This window comes from Labrus mixtus, chromosome 17 (assembly GCF_963584025.1).
Source record: "Labrus mixtus chromosome 17, fLabMix1.1, whole genome shotgun sequence".
Taxonomy (NCBI): Eukaryota; Metazoa; Chordata; class Actinopteri; order Labriformes; family Labridae; genus Labrus; species Labrus mixtus.
Window position 1 is genome coordinate 13,990,799 of NC_083628.1, and position 21,226 is coordinate 14,012,024.

Consider the following 21,226-nt stretch of genomic DNA (forward strand, 5'->3'; position numbering starts at 1 on the left):
GTGTCTCAAAGTATCTCTTTTATCACTCATTAAGACACAGAAAACAGTATCACTTTGCTTATATTTGAAAATAAGGACAGTCATTTATTTGTGTGTATGATCTATTACATTATACAATATCATGAAAAGTAGATGTTTAGTTAACTACAAGCTATCAGTCACATGGAATAAGGCATTCCCCCTCTTCATATCCATGAATAACCCTCTTCTTAAGGCACAGCACTACAGTTTAATGATATAAATGTTGGGTTGAACATTGCTGGAATTCCACTTTAACAAGCATTTCTCAATGTTTAGTTCCAGCCATGCTCTAGCAAATATATCACGCTATTGTGAAGGTCAGCGACTGGTCATCCTCATCTTTGGATGCAGTTCTCCCCCACCTGCTTTGGGGAAAAGCTTCAATTCACAACACGTGTTTCTCATCACAGCGGTTTGGGGGAGTTAGTCATCTTGGCCACAGAGATGCTTGAGGGCGTCACCATAACTGCCAGAAACTTCAGACTGCACCAACATGAAGAGAAGTAGGAATAATATATGTACATTGTGAAAAAAAGTATTGTCAATTGTCTCCAAACAAAAACACAACATACTCATTTTGAAGTGGAGGCATAAAATGAGCACTATCAATTTGAGCTCTTTGTGCATAATGACTTACCTCTAACTGGCTGTAGAGGGAACATCCAAACAGCTTCTTGTACTCGGCTCTAATGTCCAGCAGATCCATCTCTGAGCGACTGACAAGTATTCTGGTCAGAGTTGACTCTGTAGTCCCTGCACCCTGGAAAAAATCAAGTAAGAGATATTTCAACTGAGCAAAACCCACCCTAGATAAAACAATTATCTTTTCTTAAAGGAGCAATATGACACCTAGTGTTTAAAATGGGTACAGCCGTCCAAATTAAACCCCCCACCCCCCTCCCTAGTGTCCATTTTCAAGCAGGTTGCCAAGTCGTGGACTCTGAAGCTTCAGTGTTTAGCCAGCTCTGCAGTGGTCTTGAAACCTTTCTGCATTCTAACCTCTCTCCATTTTTCAAAAGCATCTCCAATATAGTAAAACTGCCTACTGCTCTAGTCAAAACAAAAACAAACCATTCTAGACCGGAATAGAAAGGGGGACATACTGACTGCTGCATTGTTGTCACAGAAGCCAGCGCTTCAACATAGCATGTTCCCTTAATGTCTGCTGATATAGTAAGGTCATTTTATAATTTAATTCAGTAGGTATCTTACATATTGGACCTTTAACATTTTTTATCAAATACATTACCCAGCAAAAACATCTACCTTTGTCTGTACATGTTTTGGTTGCCTATATTAACGCACGTTGACACATTCAAACCAGAGTTGCACATTTATCACAAAGCAGCAGCAATTCATAACAGGCTTAACATTCCTTTCCACTCTGCTGACAAATACAACTGTTGTTGTGGTTAAAAAGGACCGGCTGCAATAAGACAATATGTGGATTTAGTTTTTGGAGCCACAGATAAAACTGCAGCCATACGACGACATATCAAACAGATTTACCTTCATACTCTTGAAAAGCCTCTCAGCAAGGTACACAGGGACGCTCTTTGCACACTTCACTAGGATGGGAAAAAAAGTCAAATTCAGTTATTTAAGTGTGTTAAATGTGTCAAATGTGCAGTGATTAGCTCCCATGAAACTGAAGATGCAGCACGTTTAAAATAGAATGATGACATAAGGATCAGAAATATACCAACAATCTAACATGTTTTTCTTACCAACAGCCACTAGTATTTTCTCCAGGTTTCCAGACATCTCACTCTCAATGCTCTCCTGCAGAGTCTTCTTACTAAGGTTCTTGTACTCAACCAGAGCTGCAGAACACATTATAGAGGTTGAAATACTTTTTTGTTTCAGTTAAAATGGTATTACAAAGATTTATTTTCTGAGATCGTTGCTCATCACTTTTCCTTTTATCCAGCAACATCATCAAGTTACAACATTTGGACTTTTGCTTCAATCATTTATGACAAAATACCTGCTTAACTAATGGCATCCCATTAGCTTTCTTTGTGTTTAAAACTTACAAGCTAACGTATGTGTGCATGTGTGTAAGCCCAACTAGAGGGTGAACAACACTATACCTGTTTTGCATGAACACCCAGACATTAGCATTTAGCTCAAAGCGGTATTATGCCTTTTCACAACCTCACATATCTTTTAACATGGCTGAAGGCTCTCCATTCTGTGTTTATTCATTTCTATTTTTGTCTTTAAAAGACATATGTGAGGGATGTACCTACTTTGTCGAAGCTGAGGAATGCTTCTGTGGCACAAGATGTCTATAAACTTGGCCTCATCGGTTCCCCATTTCTTCTCCCCTGCTTCATACATCGCCTTGGAGGGAAACACAAAAGAAACTTTTAAACATAAATACACTATTTTAAAGGACTAGTTGTGGGCTATGCCTGCAATCCAAGGGATAATGTGTACATGTTTAGCATAGGAAAAGCATGTTCAGGCTTGAATCTGTGTAGAGCTGTGTTAGCTGATGAGGGAGGTGACTTTAAGCCTCATTGAGGTCAGGCAAAGAATGTCAACATAGCTACTGAAGAGGTTTACTATAACCATTCACAGATCTGTTTGACATAGTAGCCAAACTGCTGTAGAAAAGTTGTGTTCTGTAGCCACATGAATTAAGTCCCTTTAATACATGTTTACACTTTCTGAACGCGTTATAGAAACAAGGGCTGATTACTCTAGTGACTATACCTTAGCATCTGCTTTAGCTTTGGCTGCATCCACACTGGTGCTCTCGTCTCTCTTTCCCTGTGGAGACAAACAGAAGAATAGTTTTTGATACGATAATGCCATGAAATAAGAGTTTGCTCATTTGTCACAATTTTAGAATTACATTTAATACAATCCTCTCAATCAAATATATAAAGTAACAGGGATAGTCAATTGACAAAATACATTTCCAAAGCTTTTCTATGATTCAGACCTCTTAATAAAGTTTTGCTGTTATATTAATTTATTCGTTTTTCACTGGTCTGTTTTTAGCACAAGTTGTATTTGTCAATATAAAATAGTTTCTACAGTATAGTAAGGTTTTATCCACATTTTTATTAAATATGACAGGAATGTTGAAAGCTATCTTTGCAGGGAGAATTTAAGACTCAAGTCTGACTTCCATTACTTAAATATGTGCAGGAGCAGCCTGCCACTGTTTGAAATGAAGGTTAAATACCTCGGCCAAGATGAGCAGTGCTGTGCCATATTCTCCAGACACCTCTGACTTCAAATCATGAATCAATGATTTTCCAGTTTCTGGGAAAAAAAGAAAAATACAGAATTTCACAACATTATAGACAAACAGATTTACAATCTAAAATGACACGTGTTGTGTTGAAGACTAACCTGCAAGGTATGCTTCAGAAATAGCCTTGATTTGTCTGTTGGATCTTGAGGCAAAGATTTCAGTCAGCGTACTCTCTGTGGTTCCTGCACCCTAAAAGTTATAAAGACAACAAAAAAATAAAGATAATCATTTACATTTTAGCCTCATTAATTGACACATTTTTTCGTCATGATGTATCAGTCGAGTGGATTTATTTGCCTATGAGGCAAGGGAGGTGGATTTGCACAGTCTCACCTTGATGGCTGCGATGACTTCATGACAATCATAAACATCAGGAGGCGTTACCAAGGCAACCAGCAGGTCCTCAAAGTGTCCGTGAGTGTCGCCCTCTAGGTCAGCTACTAATGTCTGATGGAGGAGGTTTGAATAAACATGGACTTTACTCCACCATCATCATCATGTTTATCACAGAGCTGTGAAATAATATTTAGAGGAAGTTATTTTTATTATACCCGTCCTGCGGCTTTGTGATAAGCCTTGGCAATGATCTGACGTTGAGCATTACTTCTTTGGGTCAGCACCTCAATCAGTGTCTTTTCTGTCGTACCTATAAACACAAGACAACAAACTAAATGCTTAACACTTGTTCATGTGTGTCTGATATAGTATTTAAAATATGTAGGCCTACTGATATTGTAACTCACCGATACCCTCGATGGCTTTCCGTAGTGCAGACACATCTTCTTCCACTTTGAAGTTAGCCTTGTCCTTCACAGTCCCTCTGACATTGGACTGATTGACACAGAAACACACGTAAGGCTTAAACATAAAACTTATCAACCAGTATCTGAAGAGTAGAAATAGAAAATGAGACATCTCCAAAAATCATCTCCCATCATCTTCATAATCATGCCCCCCTAAAAGGGAAATGTTTGCCCAACTTACAGTGACAGTCAGAGAGGAGGGGGAGTCTAAGAGGAGGTCCAAGTCATCCTGATAATAGTAAGCACACATAGGTTTCAATTATCACCTGTATATTGTCTTATCTTCGGCTTAAAGTTTCATAATATCACTCACAGAAAGTTATGAGTTCTTACCCAAACAGACATGGTTGTGGTTAGATGAAAGGCTGAAATTAAGGAGGAGACAAAAGCGTACTTTTAGCATCCGAAATATAATTTATTACTATGCCTATAGCGGCTCAGGATTTCCACTTCTGTTTGTTTAGCATTCCCCCTATTTTTTTATCCTTTGGCTTCGACTTGTCAGCGCTGCTTTTGGCATCCACTTTAGGAAACATAAACCATTTCCTGGATTACGCTTTATGTCTTCCTTGAAAATGCACGATAACTTCCCTCATTTGAAAGTTGAAATTAGGAATTGGTCAACATAATCGAGGTGACACGTGTAGGCCTACAAGACAAATATGCTGCCTAAAGTAGATTACAGTCTGCAGCTGGATTTCCCCCGATCAGCAAAACACCAACAAAAAAAGAAAAAACACTGATAACAGACAGAGAATAAAGTCGAAACATGGATTGAGACGATAATAAACTGTCAGAAAAATAGTTGTCTTACCTAAGTGAGAGGACAGAATTGATACCAGAGGAGGAATTTCACAGTGAGATAGAATCGCCACACCTTTCAGAGAAGTTGGGAAGGCAACGCCCATTATAAACTGGAGGAAGTTGAATCATGGAGATGTTTTCTATTGACTCCTCCTCGGCAGTGACAGCACCCTGATGTTGAGATTCATGCGGTTCCTTTTCTGTAACTTCACCTCCTTGGGCAGCAATTTAGTCATCTCACTAAAAAAAAAAAAAAAACATCCTATACTGTAGGCTACTGTATATTTTCCCAAGGCGAGCTATTTATTGTGCTATGTATTGGTATTAACCTACAGTGGAACCAAAGTCATATTTACCCTCTGGTCAGAGCAGGGATATGATTCATGATGAAAAGAGGGAAGACCTTGAGAAATAGGAATTGCGTGTTTTTGGTCGTTCTGTCTTAATAGCGTTGCTGAAATAACTGTATGATTACGTCACAATTTTAAAGGACTTCACCCCCTGCCTAACACACAGTGTCACACACTGTTTCCCCGTTCAAGCCTTTCAATGTTAGGTTTGAAAGAATTGCTGACAACTGTGTAATCATGCAATTTTACAAGTAGTATGGTTTGTTTTGTGTTAGCAAAAATGATTATACTTTACATCCCGAGGCAAATGTAGGTCTGTGTAGTGTATAATTTAAAACACTTACACAAGGACTGTTTTATTGCGCCACCGCATCTTGCAATGAATTCAGTGCAAGATGCGATGGTGCAATAAATAAGTCGGAAGTAATTGCAATAAGGTAGACTTCAAAGTTTCCTTTGCGCCAGAACAGAAGCCCTGCTGTCAGGAGAGAGACAATAGTGACACCTCGTGGTAAAAAAAAAGTAGAAACAGCGGAATTACCTTTAATGATAAGGAACAAACATAAGAAATAAAGAAGTTAGGGGGCAAGCAATTGGGATTGAGGACTAGATACCTTACTTTTCAGTGGACGTGGAACGATTCGTCCAATATAATAAAGTAATTTGCATGGAAAGATTCACATGAGATGAAATGCATGAAAATATGGATGAAATAGGCAAACTCATGTATGATGTATAACCATGGACTGTAAATAACCCCTTTGACTTCTCTCACCATGTGACGCATGTCTCTGTCAATGAAAAGTTGTGGGGTTTTTTTTTATCCCTACCTTCAATCTGCCAGGGATAGTTCCCTTGCCTAGACAACTATTGGACGTCCGTCGACTTGCGAGACCAAATCCCTAAGCATAATTAAGATCTATGCTTCCTTTGTTTATAAATATACGCTCTAACGTGGAACTTCGTCAAATTTGAGAGCATTATAAGCTTGCCTACGTGGGCGGTAAGCTTGCCTGGAGTACATCACTCAGGGCTGAAGATGCCCGGGTCTAACTGAAACCGCTTGCCTGCCTGTCTCTTGACAGCTCGGTACTCGACGTCAGAGTACTATTATACATGTAGTGATACATGGCGACGTGTCATTGTCCATTTAACTGTATGACAATCAGGGTAAACGGAAAGGAAGCTTCTCTTTTAAACCAACATAATATCAAGACCTATATTTCTTCCTTTTCAGGTTTTCTAAACCTAAATTGAACACGGCGAAGTAGCAACTTGTTAGCTGGCTAGCAACAGCCTCCCAGCACTGTGATGGCTAACTTAAGCTAGCCACAATGTCTGGCTGGGCGATTCAGTTTTGTAAGTAGCCTAATTTTGTAAATAAATGTAAATTTGGGCAAGAAGTTTTTTTTTGTACTTTCTCTTATTAGCCAGCCTTGTTTTTCTTTACAGGCTAACGTCAACATTAATTGTTTATCCCGACTCAGCTGTAGCTAGCTGCCTCTATTGTTTACATGGATACGACCAGCTGAGGTCCTCTGTGGGCATGTGGTCATTGTGGTGGTCCTAACAATACTGAATCAATTACAGTGCAAATATGGAAATGGAGCCGTGAGGTAGCTGACCTCTGTCGATAACCCACTGTCTACTAAAATGAGGATGGTCGTGGCTCTAAAGGGGGACAATTGTGCCTGCTGGGCTGTTTGACTTTGTGTGGGAGGTGGACAAAGGTACAGGGGTTTGTTTGTCCATATTAAAGCTTGACCTGAGGCAAGACCACATGGCGAAAATGGGGAATAAACCGTGCTGGTGGCTGATCCATTCTTCTAGATCTAGAATGTTGACAACGATACTACTGATCACCTGTCTTCTTACCTGGGCGAAATGTCAAGAGAACCAGAGCATGACACAAGAGGAGAAACTTGTTATCAGGTGAGGAGAAACTAAATGAAATACTGTTTTGAATATGTTTGTAAATAAGTGACGGTGCAAGTCTTTGTGACAAATTGTTTACAGTGTTTGTGTTATTTTGTCATGTGATTGATATATTTTTCTTTTTTGGCAGGGACCAAATCATTGAAATGTTCGATCATGCTTATGGCAGTTACATGGTAAGTGCAACTTATCACCCCAAACTGCTGCAACACTTTTAGTATTTATAACCACTTTATCAAACCAACATTTTTGCTGATTTAGGGGTACGGTTGTGCAGAAAGCAAACATGCAGGATTTTGCTGCAGCTGTGTGTCATCCTCGTAAAACAGTGCCTGTAGAACATAATGTGAGACTCATGGCAGTATGGATTGTGTTTATTCATTTTGGTCCTTGATGAAAGATATGTCTTCCAAGAATGAGGATTTATTTAATGTGTAGTAAGAGCAGCATGTTGCTGAGAGTTAGAAGAAGTAAAAAGGGCAATGAATGTGTTTTGTAAAGTATGTGCCATAAAGTAGCAATTGGTGAGCCATCACAGTAGCTAAGGAGAGTGCTTTAGGACAGAATACAGACCGAGATATTCTCCATTATAAATGAAGCGATGTTGTTGGCTTAGTAATAAAGCGCTACACTTGATATTTTGTCTCATTAGTGGTGGCTTGGTAGAATTAAAACTGAAATGAAGTATGCAATATCTAATAAAATTCACCCTTGATCTCATTCTTCAAATAGCTAGAATTGGTAGCCCCAAGTCACAAAAAAGTATTCAAGCATTTATGTAAGGAATTTACCTTTAAGCTGTTTTTTTCTTCCTCCTAGAGAATTTGAAACCATCCAGGCTCCTTTCTTAATAATACCTTAACGTTAGACCTTTAAGTGAAGCTTTAGTACAATAACTGTTATTTGTGTTGCAGAAATATGCCTACCCAGCAGACGAGCTGATGCCTCTAAGCTGCAAGGGGAGAGTCCGTGGCCAGGAGCCTAACAGAGGGGACATAGATGACTCCCTTGGGAAGTGAGTTCATCATCATCACACAAGATACAATTTCTAATCCATCAGCTGCCATCAGGTTGGATCAAAATGGCATGTGCTCTTTTTAAAGTCTAAGGTTCTATATCTATAGAGCTTTCCCTGTAAAACTGCAACACAGTAAAGATTTGGATCATGAAAATGTTACTACAAACAATGTAACTATTAAAATACTTACATATGTAATATATTAATGCAGCCCCTCCCCACAACGAATGCAAAAGCACTCACCTATGATTTATATGTCAGTTAACAACTTAATAATTCATAAATCGGTTAATGCTGTTTTTAATGGCAAGTCGGTTCACAAACTCACAAATACACACGATACTAAAAACAGAAACGTAAGTTTTTCCTTTACTCCAACTCTCCCTGACTCTCCCTTGAAACCCACAACACAGACAAAAACAGTATTCATAATCATTGTGACAACTTCAATCACAATCATTACAGGAGCTGCGTCAGGCACCCCTGTCTTGAATCAAGATGCTCCTGACACAGCACCTTTGCTTCCTTAATGACTTTATCCCACTGTCGTAGAGGTTCTAAAGTTTCCTCTCTTTCTTTTGCACGCTCTATTCGAGTGGGTTTCTGTCTTTTTTCCAATACTTTTCAATGCCCCGATGACAACATGAGGCTGCTCCTTTGAAACTAAGTAGTCACTGGTATACACTGGAAAGCTTGATGAGACCCATTGTGTTTACTGAAGCCATGCAACTTTCATTTCCCCAGATGGCTCTGGGGATTGTTGTCAACCCTTTTCACACATATGGAAATCTCCTGAAAAACTCCAGAGATTTCCAGGAGGAGCTGTATGTGTAAACGCAACAGCCAAATTTTTAACTCCGATATTACCCCGAGTTTCTCCGGCCAGACCCCTAGTATTTTTTCCGCAGATAATCCGGAGGAGTTGATGTCCGAATATACTCCGGAGATTTTCAATTTGAGCCAATAGAAAGAGAATGACGTTTATATATTGACCGGCTAGAAAGTGTCTGCATCCTCTACGATCTCCGTGCACATAATTAAACGTCTGCATTATGTTTTCTGTTCGTCAGTATGTTCTCCTCTCTTTTGTGGATGATGTCATTTCATTGGATTACACATAGCATTGATATAAAGGCAAATATTCTCATTATAACGTCGTGTAGCGGACTCTGTTGCTACGGCCACTACTTCCACGTTGTTTATTTACGTCGGGAAATCCCCCGCGACCCCTCCTCACATATGCTCCTCACAGGGTGAGGAGCATATGTGAACGGCTAGTTCGGGAGAATCTCCAGAGAAGTCCTCCTGTAAATATCTAGATATTATCCGGAGTGCATATGTGAAAACGGCTTGTGAACACAAGAAACTTCCGACCCAGCAGATAGTCACTTTTCTGTTTCAGCCCTCTTCAAGGCAAGCAATTCAAGCTTAACCTGAAGTTTTCCACATATCTCCTATAGTAGCCTACAAAGGAGATTGGCAAAGTTTGCAGGTCACCTCCATTTCACCACTGCTCATATCTTCTCAGGGTCCATTGCAGCACCATCTTCAGATATGACGTGGCTCTAGTATGACACCTCCCGTTCAGAGCATTTGCTCCACTTAAAGCCATTCTTCCAAAACCGTAAAAGAACCATCTATAAGCAGCTCGCTTAGGTGCTGGTTGAAGGAGATCGAGAACGCCACAATGTTGTCCAAGTAAAGGAGCAGTGATTGATGATACTCATTGTCAAAGATGCGCCCAATAAGTCATTGGAAGCCCCCTGGAGCTTTGTACAGACCAAAAGGCATGCAGTTAAACTCACACAAGTCAAATAGTCTGCAAAACACAGTCTTCAGGCAATCACTCTCTGCCACCACCACTTGGCTGTATTTGCTCGCCAAGTCAGCACTTGACCTAGCGAGCACCTTAGCAAAACCTTGAGCAGCGGCTGAGGGTTAGGGATGCATGAAAGACAAGATAGAAGTGATGAACATTATTTGCATTTCTTTATTATATTAATCCCGATCATATCCGGCACCATTCTTTTTTTCTCTCATGTTTCAGAGTCAGGGTGTTCTTTCATAACTACATAACATAACAGTCTTCATCGGGATACACAACTCCTGCAATTGCCAAATCCAGTTGCAATTACCCCAATTATGGCAATGGAGTCCAACGTGTAAATAAACGTGTATTTGTAAATATATTTTTGAGATTTGAAAATAAAGATGCTTGACTTTGTGTGTGGATTCTGCATTTGTGGATCGCTTTTGGGCTTTTCTCTCGATTACATAATTTTGAGACATTCTTACAGCACACTGCGATCCACAAATAAATAAATATATTTATAAATGTTGTCAAATTTGACAAATGTTGTCAAAATCAACTTTCAGTCAGAATTGACAAAATCGACCTAGTATCCCACAAACATGACAACGCCTTAGCCCCCCCCCCCCCCCCCCCCCCCCCCCCCCCCCCCCACTCCCACTCCCCCTCCCCCTCCTTCTGCTTTCTATCAAAAGAAAGGCTTTTGAGCTTTGACCAAGGAAGGTGGACGACCATTGGCTTCCTCCAGAACCTTTAACATAAGATCTGGATTCCCCCCCCATCTCCGCCTTTTCACACACCAGCCTTTCCTTGAGCTCACAAACCTCATACTCCAAATCCTGATGCGACATTCTTTGACTGTCAAAGAGAAAACATCTGCCGTAAGCGTACATAAAAAGCACAATCAGACCGCACAGCTTTCACACCATCGATACATAGCAACCCTTAGTACAAATTTACTGAATATTAAGTTCCTCTTCATTCAGCCTCAATTCACCATGCAGTATTGCCTTACATGCCTAGCAGCATGTATCCATCAAGCAGGATCCCCAAAGTAGGCTTGACACTTCTTTATGACGGTTCTTGCTGAAACTGTATTACCTGTGTCGACCCACCAAGGGCAGCTCTGCAGCTGCCATGCCTTACACATATTTGCTTAATTTGTCCAGGTTACTATAAATGTCCACCGGTTTCACTCTTCACTGAAAACTTGAAATATGGAGATAGGGAGGGGGTTCAAAGAAGAAAAATCCACCTCTGCAATTTCTGCAATTATCTTTCCACCTTCCACAATTTCCATACTGTGTTTTTTATAACAAATTAAAGGCTGTAAAAGTGTTTTACATTATATAAAACAAAGACCTGTTTATGTATGAATGGCTAAACAATTGTATTTATGTAATGTCTGTAGTATTTTCAAAAAAGACAAAGACCTATTTTAATACTGTGCTCTTCCCAACAGATTCAATTCTACATGGAGTAGATGTCCCAGTTTTAAGGGAACACATTAATTAGATGCTAATTTAAGTCAACGAGATTAACAAGGAGGCAATCAATCATGGATTTAAAAAAATGTACATCTATTTACAGTATTTGCCAGGCATGTTTCATATTGTAATTTAGCTGGAAAATTCATTAGACGATTAGACAAGATTAGACATGTAAGAGTCTGTGATTCATTACATATGAAACCAGATCATTGGCAATGTGAGAGTAGCTCCACTGTGCTCTGCCAGAAGCTTTCATCATAACATGTCCTCCTCCTTTTCTGCAGGTTTTCTCTCACACTGATTGATACTCTTGATACCCTGGTGGTGAGTACTTGCTTTCACTCTATGTACAGGCACAAAAGAACTTTGATCTGCTTTTGCTTTTTCCGCATGTTGACTCAAGATTTATTAGATTCTGTGTTTTTGCTTGTGTGTATGTGTGTGTTTGTGCAGGTGCTTAACAAGCTTGATGACTTTGAGGATGCAGTGAGGAAGACTGTGAGGGATGTACGCCTGGACAACGATGTGGTGGTGTCTGTGTTTGAGACCAACATCAGAGTTTTAGGGTATAACGCATGTCTTTTATATATGAACTCATGTACTGTACATACAATAATATGGCTTGTTTTTAACAATGTGTCTTTAAAAAAACAGTTTTTGTCCATATTATTAATATTTTTAATTCCTCTCAGAGGGCTCCTGGGCGCTCATGTGATGGCGGACCTGCTGCGGCAGCGTGGGGAGAGGATGCAATGGTATCAGGATGAGCTTCTACACATGGCCAAAGAACTGGGCCATCGATTACTGCCTGCCTTTAACACCACAAGTGGCCTTCCTTACCCTAAGGTGTTCTTTATTCTGTTGGTCGAATGCACAGAAATTAAATGAGTATAATTCTAAGCAGTTTGTGTGTCACAGAGGAACAAATGAAAAATACTTTATTTAAATGATTTGATATTATTTAATATCAAAGAATGTTACTCAAATGATTTTGGTTGAGAGAAGCTTCAATTCATCTGTTTTCCAGGTGAATCTGCGGTATGGAGTCCTGAATCCTCTTTCACGCACAGGCACTGAGTCGGACACCTGCACAGCATGTGCTGGAACAATGATCCTGGAGTTCGCTGCCCTCAGCAGACTGTCAGGAGAGTCTGTGTTTGAGGTATTACCACCCTTTGCCTTCTGTGAAATTATACGAGAAATAACACAGGACCAGAGACAGAAAATGACTTAGAAATAATATCTGGCTATCACTGGTGCAAGTTGCAGGAAGGTAATAAAATGTCATATCAAAGATTTAATCTTTTATGTAAATAATACCTCTTTTATAGGAAAATGCAAGGAAGGCTCTGGACGTCCTGTGGGACAGGAGGCAGAGAGGAAGCGACTTGGTGGGGACTGTGATAAACATCCATAATGAAGAATGGGTCCGAAGGGGTGAGGCAATGTGAACAAATAGTGTAAAACAATCAAAGCTTTATTACATCAAGAGGTGAAAGAAGATGACAGTGGATCACTGATAAAACAGTACATACATATTCCACAGCTGTAATATGTATAAAGCATTCTACAGTGAGTTGACTGTCTTCTAACGTCTTTGTTTGCAGACAGTGGAGTTGGTGCCGGGATTGACTCATACTATGAATATCTGATGAAGGCCTACATTCTTCTAGGAGACAATGTTTTTCTAGAAAGGTTCAACATTGTAAGTCCTCCTCCATCAGTGTGTGCTTCATCCAGTTAAGCACATCACACACAGTGATTGTGGCTCAAGAAAATTGCTCTTTGCTAATATATTGTTCATGTTGTATGTTTACCACAGCACTATAGTGCCATTATGAAGTACATCAGTCAGCCTCCCCTGCTACTCAATGTGCACATGCACAACCCCACTGTAAGCGTGCGCAGCTGGATGGACTCTCTCCTGGCGTTCTTCCCTGGGTTACAGGTGAGGGATCCCATCTAAAGATTTCATTTGATAAAATGACATTTACTATCATTAAAACATCCTGGAAGGCTTTTTAGACATTGAAGTGCATATAATTATGTAAGGGACATTTGTTTTTCCCACAGGTTTTGAGAGGAGATCTGAAGCCAGCTATTGAGACTCATGAAATGCTTTACCAAGTCACCAAACAGCACAAGTTTCTTCCAGAGGTAAAGAAGCTCTGCTCTTTTTTTAACCATTGAATTACATTTTTAGGCATGTATGCTCAAATAATGTATTCTGAACACTTAATAGAGATGGATATTATAGAGAAAATCTTTTGTCAATAGTACAGTTTTTTTCACGCACCTATGAACAATTATCCGATTGTAATGTCTGCTACTTCCTAGTCTGCTGATGCTGCTGATGCTACCATTAAGCAGGCCCTCTCATCAAAACATTGTCTGTATTAGCAAAAGAGACAATGCAAACCCAAACTACTGATGCCATTAATATACCTAATCTGTATGTTTTTTTTTAAAGTTACAATATGACATACATCAAATTAACTTATTCACAATCTTAAAGAAATGTGATAATTAAGGTCAACAAAACATTTTTAGTGTCCCCAATGTACGTTTCTTTCCTTTTTTGTGTTGCTGCAGGCTTTCACTACAGAGTTCAGAGTTCACTGGGGCCAACACTTACTGAGACCAGAGTTTGCAGAAAGCACCTACTACCTCTATAAGGTAAAAAAAAAAAAAAAAAAACTGTCAAAGAATATAACGGCCTTTTCTCTAAAAAGTGGACTACAGCTTGTTACAAACAGGCCTATTTATGAAATGATTCCACTTCTGTACTAAATTCACAAAGCATCTTATCGGCAAACTGAATGATCCAGGTAGGATAATTGTGTTGATGATATTTTGATGTCTGCAGGCAACTGGCGACCCGTACTACCTCAGAGTTGGACAGTCCATTGTGGAGAAGCTCAATGCCTACGCCAGGGTGCCTTGTGGATTTGCTGCTGTTCAAGATGTCCGCACTGGGACACATGAAGACAGGTATTCACATGCCATTACACACATTTTTAAAATAAGTAACTGTAGAAGTTGTGGATTCTATATTTTTTTTGGCTGGAATATCTGTTCTGAAACCCTAAAATACTTCCTATGAATGTCACATCTTTCCTCCGTGTGTTTGTGTGTGTAGGATGGACTCGTTCTTTCTGGCTGAGATGTTTAAATACCTGTACCTGCTGTTTTCGGAGAAGACTGAGCTGCCAATCGATATTGATGACTACATCTTCACCACAGAGGCTCATCTCCTCCCTGTGTCTTTGTCCACCACCAAGCCGCCCTGTCCAGGCAACGACACGGTGAGAGATCTCACTTTGTCACTAACACAGGTACACACATTGTAATACTATTTTATGTGTGGCATATCTTTATTGAGCCATTGACTACTCTTTCTGTGCTTCAGGAAACTGATCCTGTCTCTCATGAAGAAGATCTGTTTACACACTCCTGTCCCAGCTTGGAGACATTGTTTCCCAACAACCCATCATTTGCCAAAACCATCCGGGACAGCTACAAGTACCTCACTGGGGTGGGACGCGCCTTTCACCCCTTACCTGTCAGGTATGTTCAGTTGTAGAGTGGGCTTGATTTTAGATTCAAATCCCTGTTGAAAGTTGTTAACAGGTATAACTTTAATGTCAAACTTGTTTGCATGTTACAGAGAAATTGAACTTCCACTCCACGATAACGGCATGGAGCCAGTGGAGTTCCTGAAAAGCATGGGCATTTCACTCACTCCACTGAATGAGGTCATGGCTGGAGAGGGCAGAAGACAGAAGGTATTTAAGTTGCTATTTCTCATATTCGTCCTCTGACCTGTCTTTCTTCGTTTTATATTTTTATCTTTGTCAAATTACCAAACTCTTAACAGGTAAATGTTTTGTTTCCTTGGATTGCACCTTTCCTCCTAAACAAAAAAAAAAAAAACATCCCTGCAGAATTGAGACAGGGCATAACATTCAGTCACTTTTTCTGCATCTGATTCCCTTTAGGATCGTAAAGGAGTGTACCGAGTAAAACTTGTGGCAGAGTTGAGCCAGACACAGGAGGAGGAGGAGGTGTTGCCTCATGTTGTTCAGCTCATATCCCCCCCATTTCTGGGCAGAACGGTCCTCACAGCTGGACCTGCCAAGTTTGGCTTGGACCTCACCAAGCAGGAGCACGGGGTAAGCAAATATTTTTTATACATACACCTGGGGTCCCCCCCGTCCCCCCCACACCGGCCTCTCCCTGCACACTGAAGCACATTTTTACATATGCTCTACTGAATATTTCTAGAAGATTTTTGCTTTAACATCAAAGCTACATGTACAGTATTTCCACATAGAGAAGCACATACTGCAACCCCCACCCCCGACTCTCAATGATTATAGGGTCACTCAAAATTCAATGTTTGTTGTTTGCTGTTTTTTCACATGTAACTCTATTATCTCCATAGTTTTTAAGCAATGACTCATAATAACACAGTCAAACTCTTGTGCTACAGGTGAAGGGCAGCATAGTGAAAGCCTCCCCTTACACTGCATGTGGACCGATAGATAATGCACAGGAGCTTGAAGGCCATATTGCTCTGGCACTGCGTGGTGACTGCATGTTTGCTGCAAAGGCTCGCCGGCTGCAGGAGGCAGGAGCCATTGGAGTCATCTTTATAGGTGAGGAGCATTACAAAGAAGAGCTGCATACACATTTTTTCTACAGTCTAGCTCAGGGGTCATTTACAAATCTTACGAATAACAGCAAAATTCTAAAGGCTGTACCTTACAAATACAAAAGTTCTAATGTTTCACTTAATCTCCTCAGACCACAGAGAGGGGAGTAACAGCGAGGAAACCCCCCTCTTCCAGATGGTTGGAGATGGTGACTCCACTGAGGACATCAACCTGCCTTTGGTGTTTGTGTTTAGCCGAGAGGGTGCCATGCTCACAGCAGCTTTGGAGGAACATCAGAATGTAGACGTGCTCCTGCTGCCAAAAGAGAGGCAGCTGGGACATGGTGAGGATGAATAAAGAAGATCACAGTATAAGACTGATGATGTTCACAGTTTTTGTTATTGTATTTAAATAGTAAAGGTATAAATGCAACTTTAAATATGAATATAGCAGATATCACATATATTCTTACTAAATATATTGTGAAGTCATGATTGTAAAAAGTCAAACTCCCTCTGGGTTTGTTTTTCTTATGTCTGTGTTCACAATGGCAGGACGGCCTTTCTGTCAGCTTTGATTATGTGTCACTCAGGTGGTGCGCTTAGAGAATTTTGTTTTGTTCTGAGAGGCTGGTGCTAAAGTGCAACATCTACCAGATTGAAAGTTGCATATTATACCTTTAAGTACTTTAAGGTTGTCTTTCATTGCTTTTAAAATTCTTTATCTAATACTTCTACACGACAAAAGAAGAAAGGCTTATTAACTCCCAACAATAGCAAGGCACTGTATCTTAAAGAAATGAGTGTGAGTCAAAGTTTGTGTTTGATAACAGTGGCCTCATTTGCATATCATTTTTTGTTCTCCTTCTCATTGTCCAGATAAGACGGAGAAACCCGTCAGCATGAACATCAAACTCCGCTTGGCAGAGGAGGGAGAGCTCGATGAAGGAGCAGCCAGAGGGCCAACCCTGGAGTTTTTCCTGGAGAAAGAACAGTTGCTTCTTAAGGAAGAAGAAGAGGAAGAATTAGAGCACAGGGAACAGCAGCACAAAGCCTGCACCAAGGCAGACAAGGATGGCAGAACTGCACCCTGTACAGCAGGTTCATCACCAACTACAAAATCTAACTGTGGACCAGACACAAACCCTTGACCACTGCTGATCCTTTGTCAGTTTCTGAACGGCTTGTGCCTCAGAGCCCCTCACTGCCCTACATGGAACCCTAACTTACCCAGCCTGCATGTTAGCAACCGATAGACAAGAGTAGATCAGTGTGATGGCAACACTTTAATCCTATCTTGACTGTGAAACCTAAAGATGTGTCTGTAATTAGACAGAGAGTTAAAGTGGAAACTACAGTTGGTAGTTAGAGGCTGTAAAGTGTAGGTTAAGATGGCTGAGCTTGTGCTCATCCTGTAGTGTTGCTGCTGTAGGCACAAAAGAAATGCTTGTGGAGATAATGACATGGATAACTGACTAGTTTGTTTTTTTAAATGACCTCACCCCAGAGAGAGAAAAAAACCTCAGATAAGGCAAAAACTTACTCGACTAGGTTTTTATGCAATTTAGTTCCTTTCAATGTTGAATGCACCTTTTCACTTCAAGGAACTACTGTAAAATGTTCAATAATGCTGAATGGAAGTCGACTTGACCAGTAGGGGGAGTTAGCTCCCATAACGTCTCATAGTAACATAGCATGTGAAGATGAAGGAGATGAACTGGGGCCAATTTACAAGGTGATTTTGTACAAGTAAGCAACTTCAGGGAATTCAAAGAGTAAATGCAGTTTGCTGGGTTGAATAGTTTGATAAAATGTGTGTTTGTGTGTGCGTTCTGCATTTTTTGCTATGATGTGTGAATGTTGAAGAGTGTTTGCTGTGTGTGAGGTATAAAATAACTGAATTACTAAAGAGAGCATCTAAAAAGATCAGTGTTCTTAAATGAAACCTTTCTCTCTTCGTAAAGTGATCGATTGGAATGAAAAGCTCTTCAAGGCTTAAATCAATGAATCCTTTACAAGTACGTTTAGTTTTTCCAAGCTGTTTCAACATTTTCTGACTTGTAAATAACTAAGTAATTAATCACGTTGAATTAAATCATCTTAATAGCCTTGTAAAAACGACCAAAGATGGGTTTTTTTGTGCATGTTAACAGGGTTAGTTCCAGATGCATCATCACAGATTGGGCTGCGGTCCCAGACTGTTCTGCACTTTGAAACACGGGTATGATTGTCTCCACTCTGGCAGAGTCAAACATTCAGCCTGTCTTTGCATTTTTTGTATGTGCAATAGGTTCATTTAATTGCAGTCCTTAAACAACCACTGATAATATGTATAGATGAAACTTTTTGTGCACCTTTTAATTTACAGAATCGTGTTTGTTTAAAAACAGGTGATTTCTTAGCACCTCTGAATAACAGCAGGATTTTTGCATCATCTCAATTGTCATCAACTCAAATGAACTATAAATAATGGGCAATGCTTCCAAAAATATAACTCAAACAGTTCTACTCCAGGACATTTTTGGATCCATTTTGGATTTCAGTTTTGTTTCTTCCATCAAGTCTTAAATGTACCGTCTGTTCATTTCTCTCATTCTTAATACATACTTAAATGTATTGTTGGCATTCTCGTGTGTAGGAACATTATGCAACAATTCCTAAACATGTTAACTCTTTTATCAGTTTCTCCATATCCCTTGTGTCGTTTACGCTAATAAGTTGTTCCAAGACTTTTTTTTATTTTTGTGGTACATAAATGTGAGCTTGTGAATGTTTTCAACAAACCTTTTTGTGCCAGTGTTGGGTTTTATTTTTGTGTTTATAGTGGACCTTTTTCCTGAAGCTGCTGAGTTAATATCAAGTCTTCATCCAACATGACGATGAATATTTCGATTTAGCCCATATGAGGCTTTGCCAACAGGTATACCTCAGGACTGTTCATGCTACTCTTCAGAGACAAAACATGGACAAGAAGTAGGGGAGGATTGTTTTCTTTTTTTTAATGCTATTTATCATATTGGCATATATATATTAACATCTAATTATTTTTCTTTCTAATTTTCTGTTGATCAGGTTAAAAATTGCCAAAAAAAAACTTGCATGACATGGCTCCTGTTTCTGTAACACATCTTCTCTGTTTTTCATTTGGGACTGTGAGCTTAGGCAGTCAATAAATGTTGAAATCACAATGTGATCTTTTGTTTATTTAACAGAATTTAACTCAGTTTTAGTGGCAGCTCGAGCTCGTGTGGTAAGTTCTAGGTGAACCAACCAGGCTTGAGCAGATCCCATGTTTCCTAGCAGTAAAACACAGATCTGTCCTTTGTAGACAGAGCCATCTAGATGCTCTCTCAGCTCGCTAACTGACCTGCAAAGCACTGACACCTGACCCCCACAGGCCAACACTTGGCTCTCCAGCCTCTTCTTTGGTAGATGTCTCTCAGCTCCTCAGACGTTCTTCTTGTCATACACATAGCTCTAATATCAGCAAGAGATAGTAGATGAAAGTATGAAATACTACCACAGAGCGGTCACACTCCTGAACACACAGAAGTGACACCCACCCCCCCACTGACTCTCTGCATCACAGAAGCCCCCATCGTCCCTTCCTCCTCCACCTTCTGACTCTCTGCACCACACTGAACCTAATTGTATATTGTATACTATATCGTATTATTTAATTGTATTTCTTATTTGAATATTTGGTTTTAGTATTTGTATATTTGTATATTTCTGATATTGGGCATCTACAGGCTTGCTCCAACAATATTTCGTTGTACTTGTACAATGACAATAAACACATCTTATGAAAGTATGAGATATGTGTCTGTACGCAGGTGCATGACAGAACAACCTTTGCATTCATGGATGGATTGAATTTGAGCAAGCGCTTTAATACATGTGAGGAAAATCTTAGTCATTTATTTAAATGTATTTTGGTTTGTTTTATTATTTTTCATGTGAGATTATTTTGTTTCACTATTTTTTTTCCAGTATGAATAGAAACTTTAAATCACAGAGGTGAGATAAGACTGTGAAAACACACGCGCACAAAATGGAGGCTGAACATTCCATGGTTGCTATGGTCCGTCTCCAAGCGCATCTTTAACATCATATCACATTCAAAGATAAACAAAATCTCTACAGCCACGAAATGTTTTGCACGACTTTCACTCGACGATTTCTTCCAAGTTTGAGCTTCAACTGAGGACTTTTTTTCTTCCAGACGATGAATAAAGAGTCCCGGAGACTGACGAGAGCCAAACTAAAAACTTTCATCTTGAAAAAAAGATTTCAACATTTTGACCGTGTTTACTGTCATGATGCATGCTGTCACAACTGGACTGGCCCGGGACGTTTATCTGCTCTTCACAATGGTAGTTCCCTTATTTTCTACTGACATGTAAAGTGTTACATCAAGTGTTATTGATGTTATGTCACCTAAGATAGAAAATAAAATGAACGTAGTTAGCGGTAGTTTGCAGTAGGCCTACATGTTAAAATTGCTTTGTTTTACATGACCTGTTGCTATTAAAATTGTTGTATTATTAGATTATTATTATTAATAATATTAATATTGACATGTTTTTTGCCAAACTTAAAAATCGTCCTTTATGGTGTAGCCGAACTGTCAGCAGCATTGTTCAATCTTTTACAACATGTAGCCTAGTAATTGATTAAATTAAAAGGCCATAAAACTATTAATAAATACATTTGGGTAATTTAGTAATTTAGTTAAAGGCAATAATATTTTTTCCTCCGTTTTCTGTTTAATGAGTAACTCTAAAAAAAAGTTATTTAAATACCATTATATGGTATTTTTCTGAGGCTCTATGTGGAGCCCGCGATGATCTAATTGGTTGTTTTTTGTCTTAAAATAATGTAAATATTTAATCTTATTCGAACAACCATTGAAGTGTTCAGTTTTGTTTAGTTTGGTGTGAAAACTGTTGGTTAAATGTAAGTTTAAAGCAGTTAATAAACTACAAAACTACAGATTATTATACTTACAGTGACTGACATTAAAGCTAAGAATAACACAAACTCAAACAAAATGCTGAAACGATTAAA

At 39.5% G+C, this 21,226-nt stretch overlaps 2 protein-coding genes across 3 annotated transcripts; one reads left to right on the forward strand and one right to left on the reverse strand.

The window, feature by feature from the left end:
• Positions 1–3: 3 nt before the first annotated feature.
• On the reverse strand, positions 4–4,528 carry anxa3b (annexin A3b). Its single transcript, XM_061062118.1, has 13 exons — positions 4,429–4,528; positions 4,277–4,324; positions 4,036–4,123; positions 3,844–3,938; positions 3,626–3,739; positions 3,391–3,481; positions 3,221–3,300; positions 2,743–2,799; positions 2,274–2,367; positions 1,749–1,844; positions 1,531–1,589; positions 659–781; positions 4–504 (listed from the first exon to the last, which is right to left on the reverse strand). Exons 1-13 carry the CDS (start codon positions 4,438–4,440, stop codon positions 445–447), a joined length of 1,017 nt encoding a protein of 338 aa, XP_060918101.1. The 5' UTR covers positions 4,441–4,528; the 3' UTR covers positions 4–444.
• Positions 4,529–6,311: 1,783 nt separating this feature from the next.
• Positions 6,312–19,344, forward strand: si:ch211-282j22.3 (ER degradation-enhancing alpha-mannosidase-like protein 3). Of its 2 annotated transcripts, none has more exons than XM_061060976.1 (21): positions 6,312–6,608; positions 6,702–7,181; positions 7,315–7,360; positions 8,099–8,199; positions 11,787–11,826; positions 11,956–12,068; positions 12,195–12,348; positions 12,530–12,664; positions 12,834–12,939; positions 13,110–13,207; positions 13,325–13,450; positions 13,576–13,659; positions 14,095–14,178; positions 14,369–14,493; positions 14,642–14,837; positions 14,912–15,069; positions 15,170–15,287; positions 15,501–15,674; positions 15,995–16,160; positions 16,309–16,500; positions 17,036–19,344. In XM_061060976.1, exons 2-21 carry the CDS (start codon positions 7,030–7,032, stop codon positions 17,305–17,307), a joined length of 2,640 nt encoding a protein of 879 aa, XP_060916959.1. In that variant the 5' UTR covers positions 6,312–6,608; positions 6,702–7,029; the 3' UTR covers positions 17,308–19,344. The 2 variants fall into 2 exon arrangements, with proteins under 2 accessions (XP_060916959.1, XP_060916960.1); XM_061060977.1 differs by having other exon boundaries at positions 14,642–14,807.
• The last annotated feature ends 1,882 nt before the right edge of the window (positions 19,345–21,226 follow it).

What these genes read in the sequence shown, in the direction of transcription:
- anxa3b (XM_061062118.1), bottom strand. An exon ending in CCTCCTCTCTGACTGTCACT is followed by an intron (nt 4,124 to 4,276) that starts GTAAGTTGGGCA and finishes TGTGTCAATCAG; the next exon opens with TCCAATGTCAGAGGGACTGT. An exon ending in GGCTTTTCAAGAGTATGAAG is followed by an intron (nt 782 to 1,530) that starts GTAAATCTGTTT and finishes GATTTTTTCCAG; the next exon opens with GGTGCAGGGACTACAGAGTC.
- si:ch211-282j22.3 (XM_061060976.1), top strand. Translation starts at nt 7,030, where the DNA reads ATGGCGAAAATGGGGAATAAACCGTGCTGGTGGCTGATCCATTCTTCT. An exon ending in ATGCTTATGGCAGTTACATG is followed by an intron (nt 7,361 to 8,098) that starts GTAAGTGCAACT and finishes TTTGTGTTGCAG; the next exon opens with AAATATGCCTACCCAGCAGA. An exon ending in AGCACAAGTTTCTTCCAGAG is followed by an intron (nt 13,660 to 14,094) that starts GTAAAGAAGCTC and finishes GTGTTGCTGCAG; the next exon opens with GCTTTCACTACAGAGTTCAG.